The sequence below is a fragment of the Helicoverpa zea genome, chromosome 18 (assembly GCF_022581195.2).
Source record: "Helicoverpa zea isolate HzStark_Cry1AcR chromosome 18, ilHelZeax1.1, whole genome shotgun sequence".
In the NCBI taxonomy this organism is placed as follows: domain Eukaryota; kingdom Metazoa; phylum Arthropoda; class Insecta; order Lepidoptera; family Noctuidae; genus Helicoverpa; species Helicoverpa zea.
This window is the reverse complement of record NC_061469.1, coordinates 1,356,028-1,379,729: the sequence shown is the minus strand read 5'-3', so window position 1 is coordinate 1,379,729 and position 23,702 is coordinate 1,356,028. Positions and strand designations below refer to the sequence as shown.

Sequence of the window (23,702 nt, the reverse complement as noted above, 5' to 3'; positions counted from 1 at the left end):
TAATATATTTCAACGTGTAAAATAAATTAATTAAAAGTATTTGTGAGTTTCGTATTTATGGCCGCCTTTGTATGGAACGTGAATCACTGTGCATTGGTGTCAAAAAAATTACAGATTATGACGACACACTTTTTTTAGACATATGTTTAAGTTTTTGTAGTAAGGCTGTAGCTAGTCTACAAGGTACCTTGCACATGATAGTATTAGCGCGGGCAGTAGCGTCAGCAGGCCGCGGCAGCTGGTCGAGCAGCGGGAACAGCACGCAGTGGAAGCACGCCTCCCAGCCGCCGCCGCCCATGGCTGATAATCCTGGCACCAACAGGGCTCGCTGTAGGTATGCTATAGCGCTGTTTGACACCTGCGAATAAAGTAGAATTTTAATAACACTTCAGACACAGCCAAAACAAAAAGGCATTGTCGACGTGGCCCAAAAAGCAACTAAATAAAAATGGGTCAGGGCTAGACACGTCAGCTGAATGCATCAAGACAGGTGGGCCAATATCGTCACCCAGCGGATACCACATGATGGGTACCGCAGACGAGGTAGGCCCCAGAAGAGATGGCAGCATGACCTAAAAGGCGCCTACAACCCTTATTGGTAGAAACACTTAAAAGATCGAGAGGTGCGGAGACAAAATGGAGGCCAATGTGGAGGCCTTTGCCTAGCAGTGGGACAATTCAGGGTAAGGAAAAACCGGCGGAGAACGTGTCGGGCCACGCTCGGTATAGGGTCCCATAATTTCCCGAGTATAGCCCATACCTAAATGGTGGATAAATTAGATGAGTGTATGTTAGTTATGAATGGTGTTACCTAAGCACACGAAAAAAGTAAAAATTGCTACATCCTCAATGTAGAAAGGGTTCAGGATTACTTTAGTTACAAACTGACCTGTTTTCGCCTATCCGTGCAGAATTGTGCGATACCTTGAAGCAATGGTTTCCACGCCACTTCCCATAAATCGTATTCTTCGGCATCTAAAAACAAAACATACCAAATTAAATATCTGACTTTACTTTTACGAGAATTATCGTCAATTTTGAAAAATGAAGTACTTACTCTGTCCTTGGTCAGCCTCGTCTCGCCACCATTTAAATATTTGTGCAGTACGGCTGTGTAGTGTGTGCATCAGATCTAGTAGCTGTGAATGAATAATGCATTTATGTTATTTCTTCTTCTTTCGCGTTATGATGAGTTGACAGTTCATAACGATAATTATAGGGATATAACCTAACGAAATTTAATCAATTGTTTTATAATATCGAATTAGACACAAGTTAACCGACACCTTAAACAACAGTTTTCGTAAAACGACTGTTTACTAAGAATTTTCACGTACAAGTTTTAAGAAAAACGGACGTTTATGTTGTCAGTGAATTTAGGCCTAACTCGTCGAAGAAAATTGAATCTGAACTGCTCTATACCGATTTTTCTTCGTTTCATTTCATGCTTTTGACATTTAAGTAATTTTTGAAACCTTACCTGTATGCTGACCATGTGGTACTGGTCGAGGGTGTCTACTTCCTCGTCACTGGAGTCGTCGTAGCGTCTCCTGCCGGAGCTCGGCCGGGACTTGCGGCCTGAACGTGACTTGCTGGATTTCTTGCCTATGGAGTAATGGGTAAATTAGTGAAAACAATACTATATTTTACGTAAATGTCTTTTAAGATATGTAGATAGGAACTTCTGCTGCAATTTCCACCAAAAACTGAAATTTTTGTCGATAGTATTTATCAGCAATATTGGCGACATTTTGTGTGTAAAAAAGTGAATGATATAATTTTTTCAAGCTTTTTTTACTTTTTTTGAATCAGAAATCGATACCTAACAATAGCTTAACGTGTCGGATAGGGTTTTCTTAACATATTTATGTTTATATCCTATTCATATCTTTATTACATTCCATAATGTACATGGAGGTGGAAATACAAAATGTTGACACAATTATAGACCCTGATGGGGCACAGCAAGTTAGTATTTACCATCATGTAAGGTAGCTCTAGCGAACAGCCTCACGGCGCGGACGGCGGCGCGGCAGTTATACGGCGTGACGTGCGCTACGTCTCGCACCACCAGCGCCAGCGCCTCGCAGCAGCGCGCCAGTGCGCCGGCGCGGTGAGCACGGAGTGTTGGTAAGGTTTCTAAGTCGCCTGAATCTGGTGTGTCCGTTTCGTTCTTGACCTAGGAAGATAGATAAAAAGGTTCAGGATAAATGATTTTATAGAAAAATATAACAATGATAGAAAGTGCATAGGTGTTGACAAAAGACTATATTTAAATCAAGATAGCAAAAATCGAAACGCGAGTCTAATTCAAAAACGTTAACCACTCTAAATAATAATGTCAAAAATATCGCTATTTTTAGTGCCTTTTTATCACTATTAGAGAGGACTAGACACAATAAAATTTTTCGTTTTCTAATAATACTCCAAAAACCAAAACAAAAGTTGCCATTAGAAGACTGAAACCAATTCTCAACAATTCACACTTTCAGTTCCAAATGTTCATCACAAAGTATCTTTTTCAAATCGTAAAAAAACTAAGACTTACCAATATCCATCCTTGCGTTTGCGGTGAATGCGACAGTTCACTTTCAGATGACGCGCTAGTAGGCCGACGTTCACTCTCGTCCTCTGAACCTTCGGAACGACTTGACGCGGCCGGACCTATGTCGAACAAGACATGAAAACATGTGTTATAATAATGACTTTTTTCCAAAAGTGAGTACACCAACCAGGTTATTTTATTATAAGTATATTTTATATCTAAAATTGGGAAATAAATGCATTACTATAAATTTTATATTTGTCACAGTTTCACTTGCGTCCCATGGAAACTACTGCTCGTGCCCGAAAAAAATATAGCCTATGCTACCCAGAGAAACTGTAGCTCCCCAATAGTGAAATAATTTTTCGAATCGGTTCAGTAATTTCAGAACCTTTCAGGTGCAAACAAAAAAAACCTATTTATGATGATCCTACTTGTATGATGTCACAATCAATTTCTCACACATTTAAATCTCCGAAACCCAACTATAACATAGGTACTTGTATGTATATTAAGCTTACTGGTAGCATGCGCATCGCTGGGCCATGCGCCGGCGCCGGCGGCACACAGCAGCGCGAACACGATGTCCCACTCGTGCGCACTGTGCACGTTCTGCGCAGACGTCTTCACTATCTCGTACATGCCACACGAGATCTAAAACAGATCACAATTGTGAATAACAGTTAAAAAAACAAAAAAAACACGTTTTTTTTTAAACTTATAAAATAATTCGGGCATTTAGTTTGCAGAAGCCGCCATATTGGATTTGTAATGTCGGTTCTTAGCTAATAATGTATTGTCATCAGAACTCAGATCGTGTGCAAAATTTCGTCCTAAGAGAAGTGGGTCAAATTAAGATTCCAAGATTTTCTTACATACATAGTTACAAGTGAAAATAAAATAATAAATTATCAAAAATGCCCTCCTTTATGTGTTTGGGAAGAGTAAATAATTTCATAGAACCAAAGGAAATTCTGGGAGTGGTACTTCCGAAGTCGAATAACACAAAAACGATTTTAAAAAGTGTGACGTACGTGTACAGTTGAACAAGTGACTATCTGCTACTCTGCTACGCAGCTACGCCAAGACTACGGCGTAGCGTCGTAGGCTCGGTACTGCAGCTTTGATCAATCGCAGCGCACTTCGACCGAATCTGGCTTGTGTCTAGTGTGTAAGGCACACATCCCATTCGGCCTAAGTGCGAATCTGCTGGTAATAGTGACGACTAGACATACTAAAATTCTCGTAGCGTAGCATATCTATGAAAGTCTATGGATACGCACATATCAACGCTGATGGTGCCCACATGAATGTTTCCAGCACACGGAGAACCAAATGACTAGCGGAGGTGTCAAAACGGGAAAACTCCTAAGAAAGTAGCGCCCCAAAATGCGGGTGAGCAGGGAGGAGCAACGTTACTCTCTGCGTCCTTATACGCCTTCCTTGGAACCCGGCCTATTTTTGGAATACCAGAATTAGTTGACAGATGTTTCCAAGAATCCAAACGCCTAATTAGTTCACTTGTTGGTCACACCCACCGTACAAATTTGTCCTAGACGAAGGCACGTAACTTACCTGCATTATGGCATCTCCGCTGATCTTTCCTTTCTCCATGTTCCAGTATGGTGACCCACCTATTTAATCATTATTTGTACGCCTACTACCCGTAATCTATCTATTTAAAACTCGACTCCATCCGAAGGTTGTCTGTAAGAGACTGCTTTTGAGCGATAAGACAGCCTATTGTACTCACACATATTTGTTTGTAATGTCCTTGTCTATGTTTGGTGCACAATGAAGAATACTCTATCTTCTATCTATCATGTACTCACCACGTCAGCCTGCTGGTAGAACAGCTTATAAGGCAGCTGGAATAGCAACGTGAGGTGTTGCAGTACGTGCGGTGCGGCGGCGTCGCAGCGCATGAGGCGGGCGCCGGTACGCAGCAGTGCGGTGACGCAGCGCCGCAGGGCTGCCGGACCGCGGGCCTGAGCCCATAGGACTGTGCGGGACACGTGGGGTGAGGCTTCGTCCCATACTGAGAGGAGACGGTCTCTAGAACAGTTAAACGAATCATGAGATATCGGATCCAACTTCTGCTCATAGTACCGTGCGGGACACGTGAGGGGAGGCTTCGTCCCAGACTGAGAGGAGACGGTCTCTATAACAATAGGTGAAAGAATCGTGAGCCATGGGATGAGGATTCGATGATGATGTAACGGATCGACGTGAATTTGATATGGGCTTGCTAAACATACTGAGCTATATTTGGAACACACGCTTTATAACTTCAGAAATATCAAGATTCATTTGAAAAGCTGTCCCTTAAGTTTAAAGAGTTATTTTTCTGGTCAGTGTATTAAAATGGCAATAATATAAAAAAATAACTAGCAGGGCCGATCAGATAACTTGTTGGGACATACCTGCAGTTTGACATATTTGTCTTCATACTGAAATATTTTTACTAAATTAAATGAAAGAAACCAAAAGTACGGGCAGAAATCAACCTTCTGTAATCTTTCAAACTTTAAAAGATTTTCAACTTAATCTCTCACAAATAAGGTTCAATATCGACTGGTACATGCCTGTTCTGTATAAGCGTTTGTCCCAGCAGTTCCAAGAAGAATACAGTGATGTCTTCGAGCTGAGGGTTGAGCTGCAAGCTATCGGCATCAGGCGGAGTGCCCACTGTCACCATTGCGCGGACCAACTCCTGCGCATTACGAAGTTAGGTTATAGAAAGGGTATTGCGAAATGAGATACTTTTGTAGACGATTAAAATGTGTACTTTTATAGACGGTTCAAAAGTGAATTGCTATTATGAAAAAGGGAACAGATTTCATTTAATTGGCGCACCTTTCTGCAAATCACGACAAATAACTTTGCATTTTTGAAGTTACGTACTTTATTACCAAAGTTGGTCACTATAATTAAAACATCATTTCAAAGAAAAAAAAACCGGCTAAGTGCGAGTCGGACTCGCGCACAAAGGGTTCCGTACCAGGGCAAAAATTAGTAAAAAAATCACGTTTGTTGTATAGGAGCCCCCCAAAATATTTATTTTATTCTAGTTTTCAGTATTTGTTGTTATAGCGGCAACAGAAATAAAGCATCTGCAAGCCTGGTGACAGACGGACGGACGGACAGAGGAGCGAAAACAATAGGGTCCCGTTTTACCCTTTGGGTACGGAATTCTAAAAAAACAATAAATTACCGTCCATTTGAAAGAAAAGTGACACAAATTCGTCAAAGTGGCGAAAATACAAGAAAAAAGACTCAAAGTAACATAACCTGATGATGATGAATAAAAATCTATTTACCTGCAAACTATCAATCTGTAGGAACTTAGTTTCTGCGATGAGCAGCCCCGGCAGGTTGCACTTAGCCACGCAATCCATTGCTGCATCGATCAACGCCTTCTCGTGAGGAGTCGGAGCACGCATACCTGACAAATAATCAAATCATTTATTAACAAAAAATATAATCACACTTTTGCAAGAGCTGTTGTTACTGTTACAGCCTTTTTTATAGTCCCACTGCTGGGCACAGGCCTCCACTCACACGGAGAAGGATTGAGCGTTAATCACCACGCTTTGCAAGAGTAAATTACTTAAATTCACATTCACAACTAAGGTAATTTGTCTGAACTAGGTAGTTCTGTGTTTTAGGTGAGAAAGCACAATCATAACAACAAATAAGTCTTAAAAGGTAAATAATTATAGTATGTATATACTCTCAGCGAGGGATCTATTTCCCGCATTCGGATATATTATTCATGTATCTATTTGCATTCTAAAATGTATAGAGAAGGTGTTACAAAAAGTCTTAGATCTAAGTACAATGGTGGAATCTGTAGGGCACAGCAAAATAAAAGTAATCTTACATCTGAAGCAATAATTATTAAATCTAGCAAACAAAATGTATAAAATACAACAATTAACCGTATCATTTCATCTACATTTATTTATTTTTCATAATAGAACAAACATGACACTTGAGCTATAGAACAAAATACATCATATACACATATCGACGGCTCCTAAGTATACTGAGTCAACTAACAAATTTTGCGAATTGCACTTTTTTGTGTATTAACACAAATAACAATAACAATATTGTAAATACACAAAAAAGTGCAATTCGCAAAATTTGTTAGTTGACTCAGTATACTTAGGAGCCGTCGATATATCGGGTGTGTCGTTCATTAATATATGTTAATATATATCGATTAACAGAAATAAAAAAGAAATATACGTAAAAATAAAAAAATGAATTTTTCAAACAAAGTTAATAGAATAAAAATGTGCGAAAATTAGAACACCATATAAAAATCAGTCCTTACAAACAACTGAAATTCTCCCTTGAAAACTGTCAGCTGTCAACTGAGCAAAACATTCGATACTCCTAACTTTATCTCTGCTTTACACATGATGTTGTAAATTATAAAAACGAAAAATGGCTCCTGTGTTTAAACCACTGAATGGATTAGGTTATTTTTTTTACAATTCGCCATAGAATATCATAAAGTATATGTGATAGGATTTAATGTGATTATGAACGACACACTCTGTATACAATAAACATTTACAAAATAGCCTTTCCTTTTTGTCAGAAAAAAGCTTTTCTTAAGGGAGACGAAAAAATAAGACGAAAATGTTTTAGCTTGTATCCAACAATATTTGATAACATTTTCCATATGACATTTAACATCTTCAAAGCACTTCCAAGTCTGTCGAAATACTTACGGTATCCAATTAGGTCTGACGCTAGCAGACGTTCAGATCTTCATCCCTCGCATGACGCGGCTGAATTGCACACAGTTACGTCATGCGAGGGATGGCGATCTGACGTCGGCAGGTTCTTTTATACAAGTATTTTAATCTACACTTCACAATAAAATCTTCAAATCGTAAGGCCTTAAATAAAATAATTGTTGTATGTTGTAATACTTCCGGCGTCCAATTGGGTGTGGTGCTAGCCGACGTTCAGATTCTCATCCCTCGCATGACGCGGCTGACTTACATACAGTTACGTCATGCGAGGGATGGCGACCTGACGTCTGTCAAATGCGCCACTTCTCCTCCATAATTCCAGTAAAACATACAAATATTTACTGTCGGCAAATAGCGCCTGGCATTCGTCAAGAAAATGTTTCAAACATACGGTTTTTTGGGACTGCAGTAATGTAATTCCCTTAAATCGGTTCACTAATTTGGGCGTGAAAACGCGACAAACAGACTTACTTTCACATTTATAATTTCCATTTATTAATTTATTAACATATTTTATATTTCATAATAAAATCTTCAAACCAAATCGTTTATTTGTGATTCACAGGTTACAAAGGTCTCAAATAAAATATGTGTTGCTTGCTGTAATACTTACGGTATCCAATTGGTTCTGATGCAAGCAGACGTTCAGATTCTCATCCCTCGCATGACGCGGCTGACTTGCACACAGTTACGTCATGCGAGGGATGGCGACCTGACGTCTGTCAATTGCTCCAATACTCCTTCATAATTCCAGTATAAGATGTATTTTTTGTCAGGGAATACCACCAATAGATTTGTCAAGAAAATGCTACAAATACAGGGTCCTTTGGGACAGCAGCAATATTATTATCTTAAATCACTAGTTTGGACTTGAAAGTGCGACAGACAGATCTACTTTCTCATTCATAATTTCCACTTATTAATTTAATAACATATTCTTTACATTCAATGAATAAAATAAGTGGCCACCGATATTGGACATAGCTTAGGGTCCGAGGTACCGGTGGCTAGGAGCCCCAGAGACGGTAACCTCTTCACAATAATAATTTATAATATTATTAAGCACCTTTGTGATAGGGCCCTTAAAGTTAGTTAGTTAGTTAGTCTCTATTGCCAGTTTCCTGAAATTCAAGTAAGATGTGATAACATTGTCTAAATCACAGATGTACTAATGAGGTTGTGACAGTTTTCCATATCCAGTCTCTATTTTTTTATTATATTTCACAATAAATTCTTCAAATCGAATCGTTTGTAATTTACAGGTTATAAAGCCTTAAACAAAATAAACGTTGCTTGCTGTAACACTTACTTACGGCATCCAGTTGGTTCTGATGCTAGCAGACGTTCAGATTCTCATCCCTCGCATGACGCGGCTGACTAGCACACAGTTACGTCATGCGAGGGATGGCGACCTGACGTCTGTCAACTCCTTCACTTCTCCTCCATACTACTTGCTGCACTCGGATAAAACGGTAGCCTATATAGTCTAAGATCCGATGCAGAGGCGACCTTCACCGATTTACTTATCGATTGAAGAGTATTTTAACTTGTTTATATATAGAGAAAAATATTGTTAATAAGTTAACGTGCCCTCCGAAACACAGTTTTTGGTGTCTAAGATATACTTAGAAAGTACATACAAACTTTAGAAAAGTTGCATTGGTACTTGCCTTACCTGGTATCGAACCCGCACCGTCATACTTGAGATGTTGGTTCTTTACCCACCAGGCCACCAAGACTTTCTTAATAAATTATATATTATTAAGAATATTAATTACCTTGGAAAAAAACCTGCGACTTTTCAATGGCACTTATCTTTATCTATAAACATTTAAAATAATCTTCAATCGGTAAGCCGATCGGTGAAAATCGCCTCTGGATCGGATCTTGTACTAATATGTTCTTCTGATGTATAAGCTGTTTTACCAACTGACAAGATTCATAAGCCGAAATCTTTAAAATCAAAGAATTCACCGTAGACTAACAAATAAATATATCGTAGTCACAATAACACAAGAAAATTAGCATTCGATTGTTCAGGCGGTATGTACCAAAATTATTTATTCAAAAAAATCTAATTATACTAAAATAAAAATTCAAGACACGTTAACATAAAGGAAAGGGGGTAGAAATTTCAGTAAATCGCCTTACGTAGTTAATGGACGCCAATTTATACACATTTAAAAAATAATACAAATATATCATGTAATGTTAAGTCCGCAATTGCACAAAATGTTCATAAAGTAGAATATAATTAATCTTTATTGTACACCAAACATGGATAAGGACATAACAAACAAATATGTGTGGGTACAATAGGCAGTCTTATCGCTTAAAGCAATCTCTAAAAACTAAATAAAGTAAAGTATTACATACATGAATAATCAACGACGATAAATAAATATTATTTGAGCTTATGTTATGATTCTTAAGCTTAAGCAAACCTATTATATTAACTTAGACGAAAGATTTTTGATACTAACCCACTATGGATGTAACTTGTCCGAAATAAAGGCCATTTTATTTATTTATCTATACTAATATTATAAAGCTGAAGAGTTTGTTTGTTTGTATGTTTGAACGCGCTAATCTCAGGAACTACTGGTCCGATTTGAAAATTTATTTCAGTGTTAGATAGCCCATTTATCGAGGAAGGCTATAGGCTACTTTTTATCCCGGTACGGGAAGTAGTTCCCACGGGATGCGGGTGAAACCGCTGGCAGAAGCTAGTTAATAATAATTGAGTATTACCTGTCTCGCCAAGCGCGATATAAGAGTAGAGACTGGATAGTAGCCCGGCTTCCGACCCTCTGGCTGCTTCTCTGATGAGGGAGACGGTACCATTCGGGGCTAGATAATCTTCAGCTTCTACGAGGCACTGTAAACATTAAACTTCATTTAGTACTTGCAATTGGGTATTTGACTAGGTTCAAAATAAAACACTAACAGCCTTACTTATAAAAATCAACTAATCATCTTCTAATCATTGTTTTAACTAATTACTACTTAAAGCCTTAAGTAGTGACTAAATTATTTTGACCTATAAACGTTGCTTAAGCATGTCTTAAGTAATGAACAGATAATGACATAAAAACATACTAATTTCTCAACACTACCGGAATGTTGGTAGCTTAAAAAAATATTTGTCATGAAAACGTTGTGTAATGGCAACAATGGCATCCGTAAAATATAAAATTAAAAAGTTGAGCTGTCAATAAACCGGAAATGATAAATCAGCTGGTAAGAATCCAGCCATTTTGCTAATTAGCGGGTTAAACAAGGGTGTGAGGCTACTTAATTTGACAGCTCATTTAAGAGATTGCTAAGAAAATGATTTATTTCAGCCACGTTTATAAGTAAGATTTTTTCTTAAACACCCCTTAAGTATAACTTATTATTTAATTCACGTTTATAAGTAAGACTGTTAATATTCATTTGGCAAAGCATATTAAAATAATGACACTTTCATTTATCGCTATAATAGAAAAAAATAAAAAAATATCATTGTTTCAAGGAAAATAAGTACACAGCTTGATGTAAAAAATCTGTGTCGTCATATTTCACAATTTCATACAAATAACATAGAACATAACCGTTTTTGACAGTTCATTAAAAGTATTGAATTTGACTCGTTGTCAAATACCGAATTTGTGGTAAAAATATACCTAAGTATTGAAACTGATATGAATATAGAAATATAAGTATTGAAAATGTCGGTCCTACGCCTGATCTCTCTCCGGTCGTGTCGGATTGCCGTCCCATCGGGCTATGAGAGTGAAGGAATCAAAATCTTTTTATTTCACATAGGCCTTTGCAGGCACCTGTGAAACGTCACATTAGTTGCACGGTTCCAAAAAGTTGGTCTCATGGAGAAGAGCCGGCAAGAAACTCCATAGACACTCTTTTTAAAAAGTAATATAGTCACAGTACAAACGGTCTATTACATAACAATAATAAGCTCACAAAATTATACAATGCAAGAAAGTTAAACTGTAAATCTATACAATGCAAAGGGAATAGTGAGTGCACCTGTGTCTGCGCAAATGCTTGTGCTCTATAATATGTCCTGCACAGTTGGCTGGTCTCCTTGTTGAGAACAGCCGCCGTAGCCGATAATCGGCTAGGAGGACATCATCATCATCATTGAAACTCAGTGTTTCGTTAATAATAATTACAAAAGGTTTTTTTTTTGTCATAGAGGTTTTCATTTTTAAGTTAAAACTTTTTGAATAGCGGAAATCCTTAAATCCTTCTACGGCTTCTCTATAAACAACTACTTACCATTTTTCATGTTGAACGTACGGATATGTTACGGCCATTGAAGCTGTCGGTGTTCCCCGGCAGAAGTTTGATTTTACTATGACCTATGTAGAATCATAGATACATCTGTCATAGTAAAGTCGAACCTACACCGGTATTAACTGTTCTCTTGTATCAATCTTGGTTAAACTTGTCTTCTCATCTTCCGAGTCTTTTCCCAACTATGTTGGGGTCGGCTTCCAGTCTAATCGGATGCAGCTGAGTACCAGTGCTTTACAAGGAGCGACTGCCTATCTCTCCTCAACCCAATTATAGGGGTAACCCTAGGGAATGCAATCCCGGTCCCGCGGGATCCCGATCTCGCGAGATCTCGTGTAATTTTTCGGGATCAATCCCGACGCATCATATGACGAGATCCCGTTCGAGATTGACGGGATTGGGCGGCAGTGGTCAGCGACGCAACACACACACAACCAAGTCCTTTTGCACGTATATCTACGTCCACGAGCTTAGACAAATTAGAATCTACCATTAAAAAAGAAATGGATTTGTTTGACTGTGGAGGAACAAGGGGGCGATTTTTGCAGTTTGCATATAATTGCTTCGCCACGCTGTTGCCAACCAGCGTTGAGTCGGAGAGGGCATTCTCAGCAGCGGGGTGCATTGCAACGGACATTAGATGCCGTTTAGCAGATGAAACTATTAATACCCTTTGTTTTTAAAGGAGTCATTTTCAAAATCACTCTTTTTCCTAATTCCCTTGAAATAAGCTTATTGTTTTGATTACCTAATTTACCTACGTTAATTTCCTTACAACCTGATTATTATTTAGTTGGTGAGATTAAAGAATAAAGGTTTTTATTTTCTCTCGAGTAATATGTTATTTTAATTAACCTCACTATCGCAAACAAGCAGTTATTAGCTTTTTCAGTCATCTGAATTCAATTTTTTTTTTTAATTAGACGGGATCCCGAAAATTCCGGGATCCTGCGGGATTGATATTTCTAATCCTGCGGGATCCCGAATTTGCAATCTGGAGTCGGGATTGCATTCCCTAGGCAACCCTTTGGTAAGACTGTTTGTTGTTTTTTTAACTTAAAATTTTTCAAAGTCGAAGTCAAATAATTTATTTCATTGAGGCATGTACAAGCACTTATGAACGTCAAAAATATAAATAAGTTTGATTCTAGTTGCCCATTCCAAAAGTAGCTTCCTATGAAGAAGAACGGGCAAGAAACTCCATGGTTACTCTTTTTAAAAATAGCATGTTACAGTTTGTATGCGAAGATCACGTAGAATCGCAAACAAAAACATATGAGAATAAAATTATATAAAAACCGTACCTTAGGTAACAATCGTCCAATGTACAGCGTTTTGACAATTTCCAATAGATGTCGCCAAGCGTCACGTATGCAGTCAGCGTGTCGGGCCGCTACCGCGCATGCGCGGCGTAATGCTAACTGTGCCTTACTGGATTGGCCTAGTGATACACCTATAGACAGAATATTAGGAGATGATAATAATTATATTTCATGAAAATGACTGATGGAGAAAATTGAGGCAATTGGCTTTATTCTCAAAAAATCGAAAATTGACAAAAACTTACGATCGAATAATGGTCAGACTATGGAAATTAGTGACTAATTTATTGAAAGGTTTTTTCACTAACTATTAGTGACTGTCAAGACCTTGGCTTAAAAAGGCTACAAAATCGACTTTAAGAACATGACTTGTAATGAAAATTATAATTTGACAATTCAAGTATCAAGACTACTCATTATGGACTTCATTACGATTTCGACAATATGAACCATACAAATTACACCAAAATGCGGATATCCTTATTAAATTAAAACTTACCTATAGCAATATAATTAGCATGCTGCGGCGACAGCAAGCCAGTAAACTTGCACAGAGTCAACAGCAAAGTATCAAGAGTGATATTGTCCGGTGGCAATCTAGCGATAAGCGCTGCGCACCGCTCCAAGCCGTTCAGCGCTAGAAGCGCCCCGCTGTCGCGTATGCGATTGCTTTCCATCTCCTCTGGTGTCGGTGGCGTTGAGCGCTCGAAAGCCGCTGAAAGCGCTGTGACCTGTGGAAGGATTGTATATTTGTAGCTATATACGCTAGAGTATATGTTACGTCATTTAAAAATATATACAGACATACATATTTGAAGTATGCTAGTAAAGAAAACTAAGAAAGGAAAAACGAAGTCGTTCGAGAAAATGCACGTTTAAAAGTTTGGACTCGACTGTAATAGGCGTCTGACGTTTCTTTGCGTTCTTTAAGTTTTTTGGTCGCTCATTCTTTTGATCTTTTAGGGACAAAACGATAGGGTTTGCGTTGCGCTGGCATCACTATTTATTCACCCCTGGTACAGTTCGATAGAGATGGGGTTCGCAACTTATTTTTAAGGCCATACTCTTCGCCCTCCTAAAAATGGTTTCTATGCGGTTTAGAAAGACCTATATAGGTTTGACGACCTCGATGGCGCAATGGTCATCATGTCGGACCGCCGAACCTGAGGTCCCGGGTTCGATTCCCGGTTCGGTCGACATTTGTGTGATGAGCATGCTTGTTGGCCGTGGTCTGGGTGTTATGATATGTATTTATAAATATGTATATATGTAGCTATATGTAGTTTATCAGTTGTGTTAGCACCCATAACACAAGTTAATAAATAACTTACCATGGGGCTAACCGACCGTGTGTGAAAAAGGTGTCCCGACATTAAAAAAAAAAAAAATATAGGTACGCTTCTTTTACTTTCTCCGTACCAACTGCGGGCGTCACTCGCCACTACTGGGGTACACTCACCGTAGGCGGACACGCGACAGTGAACAGCCGCGCGTGGTGCGCATGCGTGGCGGGCACGGCGCGGTACAGCGCGGCATCGCCCGCGCCGCGCCGCTGCAGCACGCGCCACAGGTACGCGTCCCGCACCGCGCCCGTGCGCTCTGCCGGCATCACCATCTCTTCGCTCCTGGTGGAGGAAATGCCAGTCAGAATAAGTCCAATAAAAGGCCACTAGGTACACAGGTTTTCATAGAAACAATATCCACAGTAGAAGAATTGCAAGAATCATAACATTCAACATGTACATGCCAGAGATAGCACGATGAATAAGGTCAGTCAAGCAGGTCACATGCAGATATGGTCGTTTTGCATATTTGTAAGGGTATAGGCCGGCACATAACAAACATTCCAGGATTTTTGCAATGCGATTGTTTCAAATCTGAGGAAGAATGCATTCAACATTTAAGTCAGGTTGGAGCCGAATCAAGGTCACAGCAACATCGAAATAAACGCCCTTTTCCTACCCCAGAATTGTCTAATCCAATGCGGCTGAATACCAGTTTTTACAAGGAGCGCCTGCCTATCAGATCCCCTCAACCCAGTTACCCGAGCACCCCGATGCTCGATCCCAAAGAGTACCAATCCATAAAAATAAACAAACACTACACCATTGACATGCACTTCTAAACAGTGATAGAAAAGTATTGAAGATGCCTGATCAAAGCACAGTCAGAAAGAAGGGATAGAAGACTTAATATGCATATACAACATCAAGAATAGAAAGTCTGATAGATTTTTAAGACTCACAATATCCTTGGGCTGTTTATCCTTGTGGACTGATGATTATCGGCACCTATCAGCAAGCTCCGATGTTGCCGATGAGGAATCGATATCTGCCGTCATCATCGGCAACATCGGCGCTTGCGAATAGGCACTGACGAATGTGGAGCCACTTCACGGTGAATATACGCTGAAAGACAATTTAACATCCTAACCAGAGCTACATACTACTCCTATCTATCTGAATGCAACCCCGTCGGTCAATGTAATAAGGTCCATTTTTTGACATACCACACACAAACATACACACACACACAGACAAATGATATCCCTTGAATCCCAAGCCCAACTAAGTTGGCGTCTGCTTCCAGTCTAAACTGATACAACTGACTACCAGACAGTGTTTTATTTCGAGCAACTGCCAATCAGACACCCTCAACAAATCAAGAAAGTTACTCAAGTATCCCTATACTCGATCTCCAAAAGTATCAATCAATAAAAAAAACAATTAAACTACAGCTACACCATTTACATGCACTTCCAAAAAGTCAAAGAAAAGTCTAACAATTAGAAACAAAACTGAAGATAGCCGATCAAAGCAGAAACAGACAGAAGGAATAGAACTTATATGCACATAAAAACACCAAGAACAGGAAAGTGACAGATTCTAAAGACACATTGAATTATTAAAACTCACAATATCCTTAAGGTATTTTTGGATTAATGATGACTGATGATTATCGGCACCTATCAGCAAGCTCCGATGTTGCCGATGAGGAATCGATATCTGCCGTCATCATCGGCAACATCGGCGCTTGCGAATAGGCACTGACGACTGTGACGCCACTTCAGGGAGAATATACGCTGAAAGACAATTTAACATCCTAACCAGAGCTACATAATATCCTACCTAAATACAACCGTCGGTCATTGTAATAAGGTCCATTTTTTTACATATCACACATAAAAACGTAGTAGCGAAAGTAGCGCCAGTTACAGAAAAGATGAGAAGTAGAAGATTGTCGTGGTATGGGCATGTAATGAGGAGGGATGATACGCATGCAACAAAGTGTGTGCTAAGTATGAATGTAGATGGATGGAGAGGAAGAGGAAGACCTAAGAAAAGATGGATGGATTGACTGAAAGATGATATGAATAGGAAGGGAGTGAGTGTCAGTATGACGAGTGACAGGGGAAAATGGAAGAAAATGACATATTGCGCCGACACTAAGTTAAATTGGGAACAGGGCAGGAGAAAGAAGAAGACATAAAAACGTGAACATCATGCTATCCCTTAAATCCCAAGGCCAGCTTAGGTTACTTAAACCACGTTTGACCAGATAGGAAAGGTACTTTAGTGTTTAATATAAGCCCAAACTTCTTAAAACACCATTTATTAGTAGCTAAAAACAAACATTAGAAACTGCACAAACAATCTTGATACTTGCTACATTTCCAACACTTCACAAAATCCACAAAAATCACAGTCCAACATTACAACTTAACAGAAACAAATGTACTCACTTTATAGAATGGAACACAGCTTCCAGCATTGGTTGATCGAAGTCTCCAGAGCCATTGCATCCTCTTAGATTCTTCACAAAGTCTTCGACAGTCATGGGCACGTTAAGTTTCTTAGCCGTGTGGTTGTGTTGGTCCATGTTCAACATTATTACGGCGTAAGCTAGTCGGAATGCGGCATCTGTGTTCGCGAAAGGCTCGCCGTTTGTGCTCTGGGAATTTGAACGTTATTTGTATGAGAGTAAGATTGGTTTTTGTGTGTCAAGTGTCAAAATTGGTGTTATTATACATAAAGTGAAAGTTTTATTTTGGTGAGCTAATGTATGTAGATAAAACGCATAGTAACGTTTATATGTAGGTATTCCTGTTTCCTAGGGCAAGGATTTGATAGATAAAAATACTGGTTGACTTCAAATTGACTTTTGTCAAATCTAATTTAGTCTATTTTCATATCTATGACATTTATTAAATTTGTCAATGTCATTTATGACATTTAAAAAGTCGTGGTGGCCTAGTGGGTAAAAGACCAACCTCTCAAGTATGAGGGCGCGGGTTCGATCCCAGGTCAGGCAAGTACCAATGCAACTTTTCTAAGTTTGTATGTACTTTCTAAGTATATCTTAGACACCATTGACTGTGTTTCGGATGGCACGTTAAACTGTAGGTCCCGGCTGTCATTAAAATACATCCTTGGCAGTCGTTACGGGTAGTCAGAAGCCAGTAAGTCTGACACCAGTCTAACCAAGGGGTATCGGGTTGCCCGGGTAACTGGGTTGAGGAGGTCAGATAGGCAGTCGCTTCTTGTAAAGCACTGGTACTCAGCTGAATCCGGTTAGACTGGAAGCCGACCCCAACATGATTGGGAAAAGGCTCGGAGGATGATGACATTTATTAAATTTCACTATGTACATATGTTATTATGTTAATACAGTATAAGGTGGACAAATAAACAAGAAGTAACTTCTGTCGATGGTAGAAAATTATATCATTTTCATCCAACCACAGTAAACATTCTTTCCCCTAAAGTAATTAAACTAATTCCCAGTGTACTCACATGCCACCTCTCCGCAAATCGCTCCATGACCAGAAAGATAAGTGGGGCTTCGCCCGGCAGTCTGAAAGTCTCCAGGTATAATCTGAGCGCCTGGTCAATGCGCAGGCCTGCGTAATCAAAGCTGTCTGCGAAGGCGCCCAGGACTGATGGGCCTCCGTCTTCGTCCTCGCCACGGGAAGAACGCTTGCATATGAATTCACCTGGGAAAAACCACCTTGTTGAGAAGTAGGTCACATTTGAGTAATTTTACTAAATAGGTGTCTAAAGCAGACGTAGCAGAAGACATTATTAAAAAATATTTTTCTAAATCTCTCAATGTGACATGTCAAACCAATATTTTATGCTGAGTGTATACTCTCCGGCATCAAAACTAAAGCTTTGGATCTATCTTATTTTTTTTTTATAAACGCAAAAAATACAAGCACATTTTGAAGACAACCACGTACATTATCATTTATCTAATTACAGCCAAGTAAAATAGCCCCGATGCTGATTCAAAAACTTACCAATCATTTTCTTATCGAGATCAGGGTTTTCTCTCAAAAACATGGCGACTTCGTGAGGATCCAATGGAGTGGCTAATACCCCATGTTCTTGCAGAAATTCTATGCCTCGCTCTGGTTTCTGGTTGAACATCTCTGTGCCTTGAGTCACCCACTGCAATGAGGTATAAGTATTAATGTGATGTCATTGATTGCCATTCAGAAGCTGATGTCAAATCTACAATTCTCGGATACATGGATGATTTGACATATGGATTTCATCAGGATATGTTATTGCACGATTTAGCAATGTCTTAAATTTTTTATTTTCTGATGCGGCTGCGCAAGAGTTGATTGCCAAAAAACATCTCGCAGTTAGGTTTAAATAGCAGCTTGCAGTTTTGATAAAAAAAAAATACGAAATAACGTAGGATGAAAGTCAGTCTAGCTACATTGGTGTAACCATTATAGCACTCACCTTTTTCATATTCTTAATATTATCTAATTCCGCTTCCGTGGGTAAATCCGTCGAAGGTTTATGCCTGCCCGCTCTCCCGCACGTGAAATACTGACTTATATCGTGAGTTACATGATCGCTAACTACTGAAACATCATCTAAGCCTCCCAACTCTAGAGACACGTGACCCCCCCTCCCGTCTTTCTCTTTCTCTTCTTCCCCATTGGGTATCTCAATCTCTTGTTTAATCTCCTTACTTTGATTACAACCCATCTCTACGGCTTCTACTACCGTCATTAAAGCTTCTAAAGACAGAGAGTGAATATTATAAGCGGTAGAAGAAACAACATTTTTGGACAACAATTTCGTAATTTCTTCGAAAACATTCATGCAATATATATCGCAATCATAGTTTAAGTATAACTCCGCACAAAGACCGGGTATCCTGAACATTTGCGAAAGACTTTCTAAAGCAAGATGGTGGATCTCTTTGAGCTCGTAAATGGCTTTAGTTGTGTCAGCTGATATAATTTCAATGATTTTCTTGTAAAATGCCTCCATTTGAAACTTGAGGTGTGTGCGGAGAGCCTCGAATAGGAGGAAGGATACTTGAAGGTCGAGGGCGAATATTGATATCCTTTCTGTGCTCAGCAACTGTGAACAAACAGACATCGTTTTTGTGAGAATAATCATGACAACATGAGATAATTGAAGATGTATATTTTACAAGAACATCTACACAGGCTAAAACAGTTTAATAGTCCTAAAAGAATAGGGTAATAAAAAACAACATGTATATTTTTAAAAAATTTAATGAAAGTCCTGAAAAAAAAAATTGCATAACTTTTTTTTCAATACATAAAAACAAAGTTAGTCCGTCAGTGTGTAAAAAAGCTCATATTTCACATGATGCGGCTGAGTATCATCCGATTATGCAAATGATACTAAAATAAACTCATCTAACATGCCATTTCTGGCAGTATCACAGACAGCAAAAAAAAAAAACAATTGAAAACCAATTTCAATTTAATACTTACACTCAACAGATTCCTGCACAACGGGTCTTTGACCAGGTAAAGCAGTGATGGGTATTGAGCCAGCTGGTCTGCAGAGACTTCAAGAGCTGTCCCCACTAGTGATAGGCCTAGGTGTACCATGCCTGAAGTGTTCTGACTGTCCAGTGGATTGCACAGGGAGATCAGAAACCTGAGGACAGAATACATAGACAGTCTTTAGTATTTAAGGAATGGTCGATATATAACATGTAAAAATTGCATTCTAACGGCTGAATATTGGAAAAACGGAGTAAGAAAAGATGAGCGGAGATACCAAAATGCAGGTAGGTCAGGGGCCTTCTTTTAGGTCAAATTCGTACGGTGAGCATGACCAAAACGATCAGTTACGAGAGAACTAACGAGGCGTTCGGGTACTTTAAGACTTCTGGTATAACAAAAAATGTTCGGGTCCAAAGAAGGCGTGTAAGGGCGCAGACAGTAACATTCCTCCTCTTCCGCACACCCGTATTTTGGTGCGCTAATTTCTTAGGCGATTTTCCGTTATGGCAGCTCCGCTAGTCATTTTATTCTCCATGATTGGAAGGAACAGGTCTTACCTAAACAGCTCTCTGACGCAAACCAGGCCATAAGGCTGCAAGTTGGCGTCGTCCTGAGGAGTGAACCTGATGCCGCGGTGGTTCACGTATTCTGCCGGCTTGTCTCCACTGTCCTCGACTGGTGCCTCAGGAGTTGTTACTGGTTCTATATGCTCGATGCCGTCCGGTTCTGGGGCTGTTTCCTCTGTGACAATAATTGGAATATGTATAGGGCGAAGATATAAGATTTATACTTGTATGCGGCATTGACGAAATATGTATTTATATTATTACAGATGTAGCACAACCAAGCCTATTGTATCCATCAATTTATTAGACCACAGTATTTATGAGCCTTTCATAGTCATCATTCGGATATACATTGTGCTTTTCTTAATCCTGGCTAAAAATTTAACAAAATTTTACTTCACCTAGGTATCGAACCCAATTATATGCCCAATAAGCTGCAGCAACCAGTTAAAAAATATGTAAACCACCTAATCAGCTTCCTATATGTATATAACCTTTATTGAAAGTTGGTTAAAAAGAAAATAAAAAAGGTACTTCATCACCCACCTTCCTTCTTATCCTCAACCTCCTGTACATCCTCACTCTTCTCAGGTTCCACCTTCTCATCAGCTACATCAGCACTGACACACTTCTCCAGCAGCTGAGTAATAGAAGTGTTACCATTGGCAGCCAAGTCCATTGAAGAGTGGCGGCCATGTTTCTTAATAGGAGACTTCACGGAGTCTACTGGTTCTATTGTTATTTCTGCCTCGTTGATCAGGTGTTTGTCTTGACTGCGGAAGTGAGATGGTGGTAAATAATTTGTGGGAATAAGAAAAATGGGGTGCGATTTATTAACCGAACAAAACCTAAAGATTTCAGGATTTGACAACCTCTGACTTAAAGATATAAATGACCGAAGTTGACTAAGTACAAAAGACAATAAACAAAGTCGCTTTTTGAAAACAGTATTAAAATAAATTGATTAATTGGTAAAATTAAGTTGCATCTTTTAAATTCTTTTTTTTCTATTGAAAATTGCAGGTTTGGATTTATTTCTTGTAAATAATGTATTTTTTATTCAAATAAAAATGGGAAGTAAAATATATTGCATGTAGATTTATAAATGTATTAGAAAAAATATTACTTATGTCTGATGTCAGTTTTACTGGCATCATTTTCAGATTCTAGCTCAGTAGTAGTTGTGCTCGGCTGTTCGCTTATAGACGACTTTCTTTCCAATGAATTTGAACCTGAAACAACAAATATCAAAAAATTTACTTTATTAAAAACCAAAAATAAACTTAAAAAAATATATATATATTACCACGATTGCCCTACATCAAAAAAAATATCCTAGAAAAAGTTGACTACAAAAAGTTTACACACCACCTCGATAGATGGCGTTGTTACTTTCTGAATCGCGCTATGGTTTCGTTACACGCCGCAGTACAAGTGTCCGCGGATACTGTTCGAGAGCAAAAAGGGTGTTTGTCGCTTAGATGGCACGCGTGCCGCGAGGTGCGCGGGGTATGGACATCAAGACATACCCAACACGTCATTTTTGGAACGGAGAGGCAGTTGGCTACCCTCATGTACCGGCGCCTCCTCTCCAGAATACTTTGAAAATCTTAACTGAATTTCGGAAAGGTGACTAGATATGGAAGATTATGGTGCCGCTTCGAGGTGATTTGCAACCTATGAGGATGATGTCATTGTTATATCCCTTGATCGATTTCGATCGATTGATGTCATCCATCACATCACCTGCCTAGCCTTTTTCCAATTATGTTGGTATTCAAATAAATTATATACTTGGGTGATCTTGTATGTAGACGCATTGTCACTTGTCCTTTCTAGCTTTATTTAACATCATTATGTTCTTTCAAGAACAAGTGGTAAATAAATCGAAATATTTCAAATAATTTCATGCCTGACAGCCTTTTTATCGTCTCACTGCTGGCCACAGGCCTCCTCTCACACGGAGAAGGATTGAGCGTTAATCAAAATCCAACAAAATAATTTTATTAAAACAAGATGAAAACTAATCTTCGGGTGAGTGCTTTAAAATCTTTTGTGATATAATAATCAGATCTATACTTTGTCAAAGAATACACCATCATTACAAAATGTTCTATCCAGAAACCGTCCATCTTCTAAATGAAACATAAGTCCGACGCCATTTGTCCGCAATGCACCATCAAATTGCAAGAGTCAACGACCCCCATTACATTCAATTGTCCACTGCGCATTTTGATAACGCATGCACAACTATAATTGGATCTATTGATCTGGATACATAACTATAACAGTTATGTAGTATAGGTCTTTTCAGGTACGGGCGTTGCCTCAGCACACCCCGCTCATCCCTTACTTCTCCCCCGCACCTGAGCGGGGTGAAGTAACTCCCCCCCCTTGCCTCTCCCCGCACCCTTTCCCTCCTCACCTCTCCAAAATTCAAAATGGCGGCCGAATGTCATGTCCTGGCTACGCCCAAATAAATTTTCTTTGTCTCCATGCAAGTAACATTTTTTAAAATACAAAAATAATCCAATTCAGAATCGCTAGCATTATCGAATTAAAGTAACGTGGTTTTGTATCCCGAAAATATTGAAGTTAAAACAAAGAAAAGTTCTTTGTTCACAATCCATCTCCAATATCTTCAAATACAGGAAAATGTTATATAAATAAATTTTCCATTCAGCTCACATATAATCTTCAAGCTTTCCTCGAGAACGTTTCAAAATAACCTACACAGGTTTCCTTTTGTTCACCTTCCTTTGTTGAAGAAGGCGTAGGTAGCCGCCATTTTGTTTGCGGCATTTAAGGCGGCCGCCATTTTGTCGACGCGTCAAACACCCTTTTGTCTCGAAAAATGGGAGTAGAAATAACCAGTACGTAGGTGCCTGATCCTAGGTAAGTCTGAATCTTAGATAAACTTATAATGCACTCATTTGAGAATATTAAAATTGTTGTTCACATAAATGACCAAGACTTCATGGGAATCGAACCCAATCAAAATTAAGTCATAGAAAAATCTGAAAATGTTACAATAAAAGCACTTACTGTTAACACTTGTCAAGCTTTTCTTCTTGCTGGTCTTCTCCCTCTTCTTAAGTGACAGGCCAACAGTAGAAAAACTGGCAGAAGCGGTATCTTCTGGCGGGAACTGCGGCAGCCGCATGAAGATCAACTGCGTCATATCCCGAAGACATTGTTCCGCGTTCCGACGAAGCAATTCTAGAATGGAGAATGTTCTTTGTTTAAATTCTCCAGAGACCGCGAGGTGACGTCCGTCCCGATCGACGCCCTGATCGGTTCTGAGGTCCGGCTGCCGGGGGATATCGATGTAGGAATATAATAATAGATGCGCACGAATCTGCGCGGCGGGGAAAAAGATTGTCGGAAGCCGTAGATTGGATCGATTCAGCT

The 23,702-nt window shown here is 39.1% G+C and overlaps 1 protein-coding gene and 1 non-coding gene across 3 annotated transcripts in view; one reads left to right on the top strand and one right to left on the bottom strand.

The window, feature by feature from the left end:
• Positions 1–23,702, bottom strand: part of LOC124638714 (Golgi-specific brefeldin A-resistance guanine nucleotide exchange factor 1) — a 44,265-nt gene that overhangs the window by 6,629 nt on the left and 13,934 nt on the right. For both annotated transcript variants that reach the window (XM_047175749.1, XM_047175750.1), the window contains exons 4-26: positions 23,337–23,510; positions 21,418–21,523; positions 20,838–21,064; positions 20,283–20,466; positions 19,708–19,876; positions 18,692–19,324; positions 18,238–18,388; positions 17,732–17,931; positions 16,681–16,889; positions 14,398–14,563; positions 13,438–13,669; positions 12,921–13,069; positions 10,069–10,195; positions 5,866–5,990; positions 5,131–5,258; positions 4,378–4,600; positions 3,067–3,199; positions 2,549–2,664; positions 1,981–2,179; positions 1,481–1,605; positions 1,058–1,139; positions 890–975; positions 188–358 (exon numbers count right to left, since the gene is read on the bottom strand). In XM_047175749.1, the coding sequence (XP_047031705.1) occupies positions 188–358; positions 890–975; positions 1,058–1,139; positions 1,481–1,605; positions 1,981–2,179; positions 2,549–2,664; positions 3,067–3,199; positions 4,378–4,600; positions 5,131–5,258; positions 5,866–5,990; positions 10,069–10,195; positions 12,921–13,069; positions 13,438–13,669; positions 14,398–14,563; positions 16,681–16,889; positions 17,732–17,931; positions 18,238–18,388; positions 18,692–19,324; positions 19,708–19,876; positions 20,283–20,466; positions 20,838–21,064; positions 21,418–21,523; positions 23,337–23,510 (4,115 nt within the window). The remainder of the gene's footprint in view (positions 1–187; positions 359–889; positions 976–1,057; positions 1,140–1,480; positions 1,606–1,980; positions 2,180–2,548; positions 2,665–3,066; positions 3,200–4,377; positions 4,601–5,130; positions 5,259–5,865; positions 5,991–10,068; positions 10,196–12,920; positions 13,070–13,437; positions 13,670–14,397; positions 14,564–16,680; positions 16,890–17,731; positions 17,932–18,237; positions 18,389–18,691; positions 19,325–19,707; positions 19,877–20,282; positions 20,467–20,837; positions 21,065–21,417; positions 21,524–23,336; positions 23,511–23,702) is intronic.
• LOC124639241 lies at positions 21,751–21,879 on the top strand. The gene has a single exon (XR_006985454.1). It is a non-coding gene; the product is annotated as a U11 spliceosomal RNA (small nuclear RNA).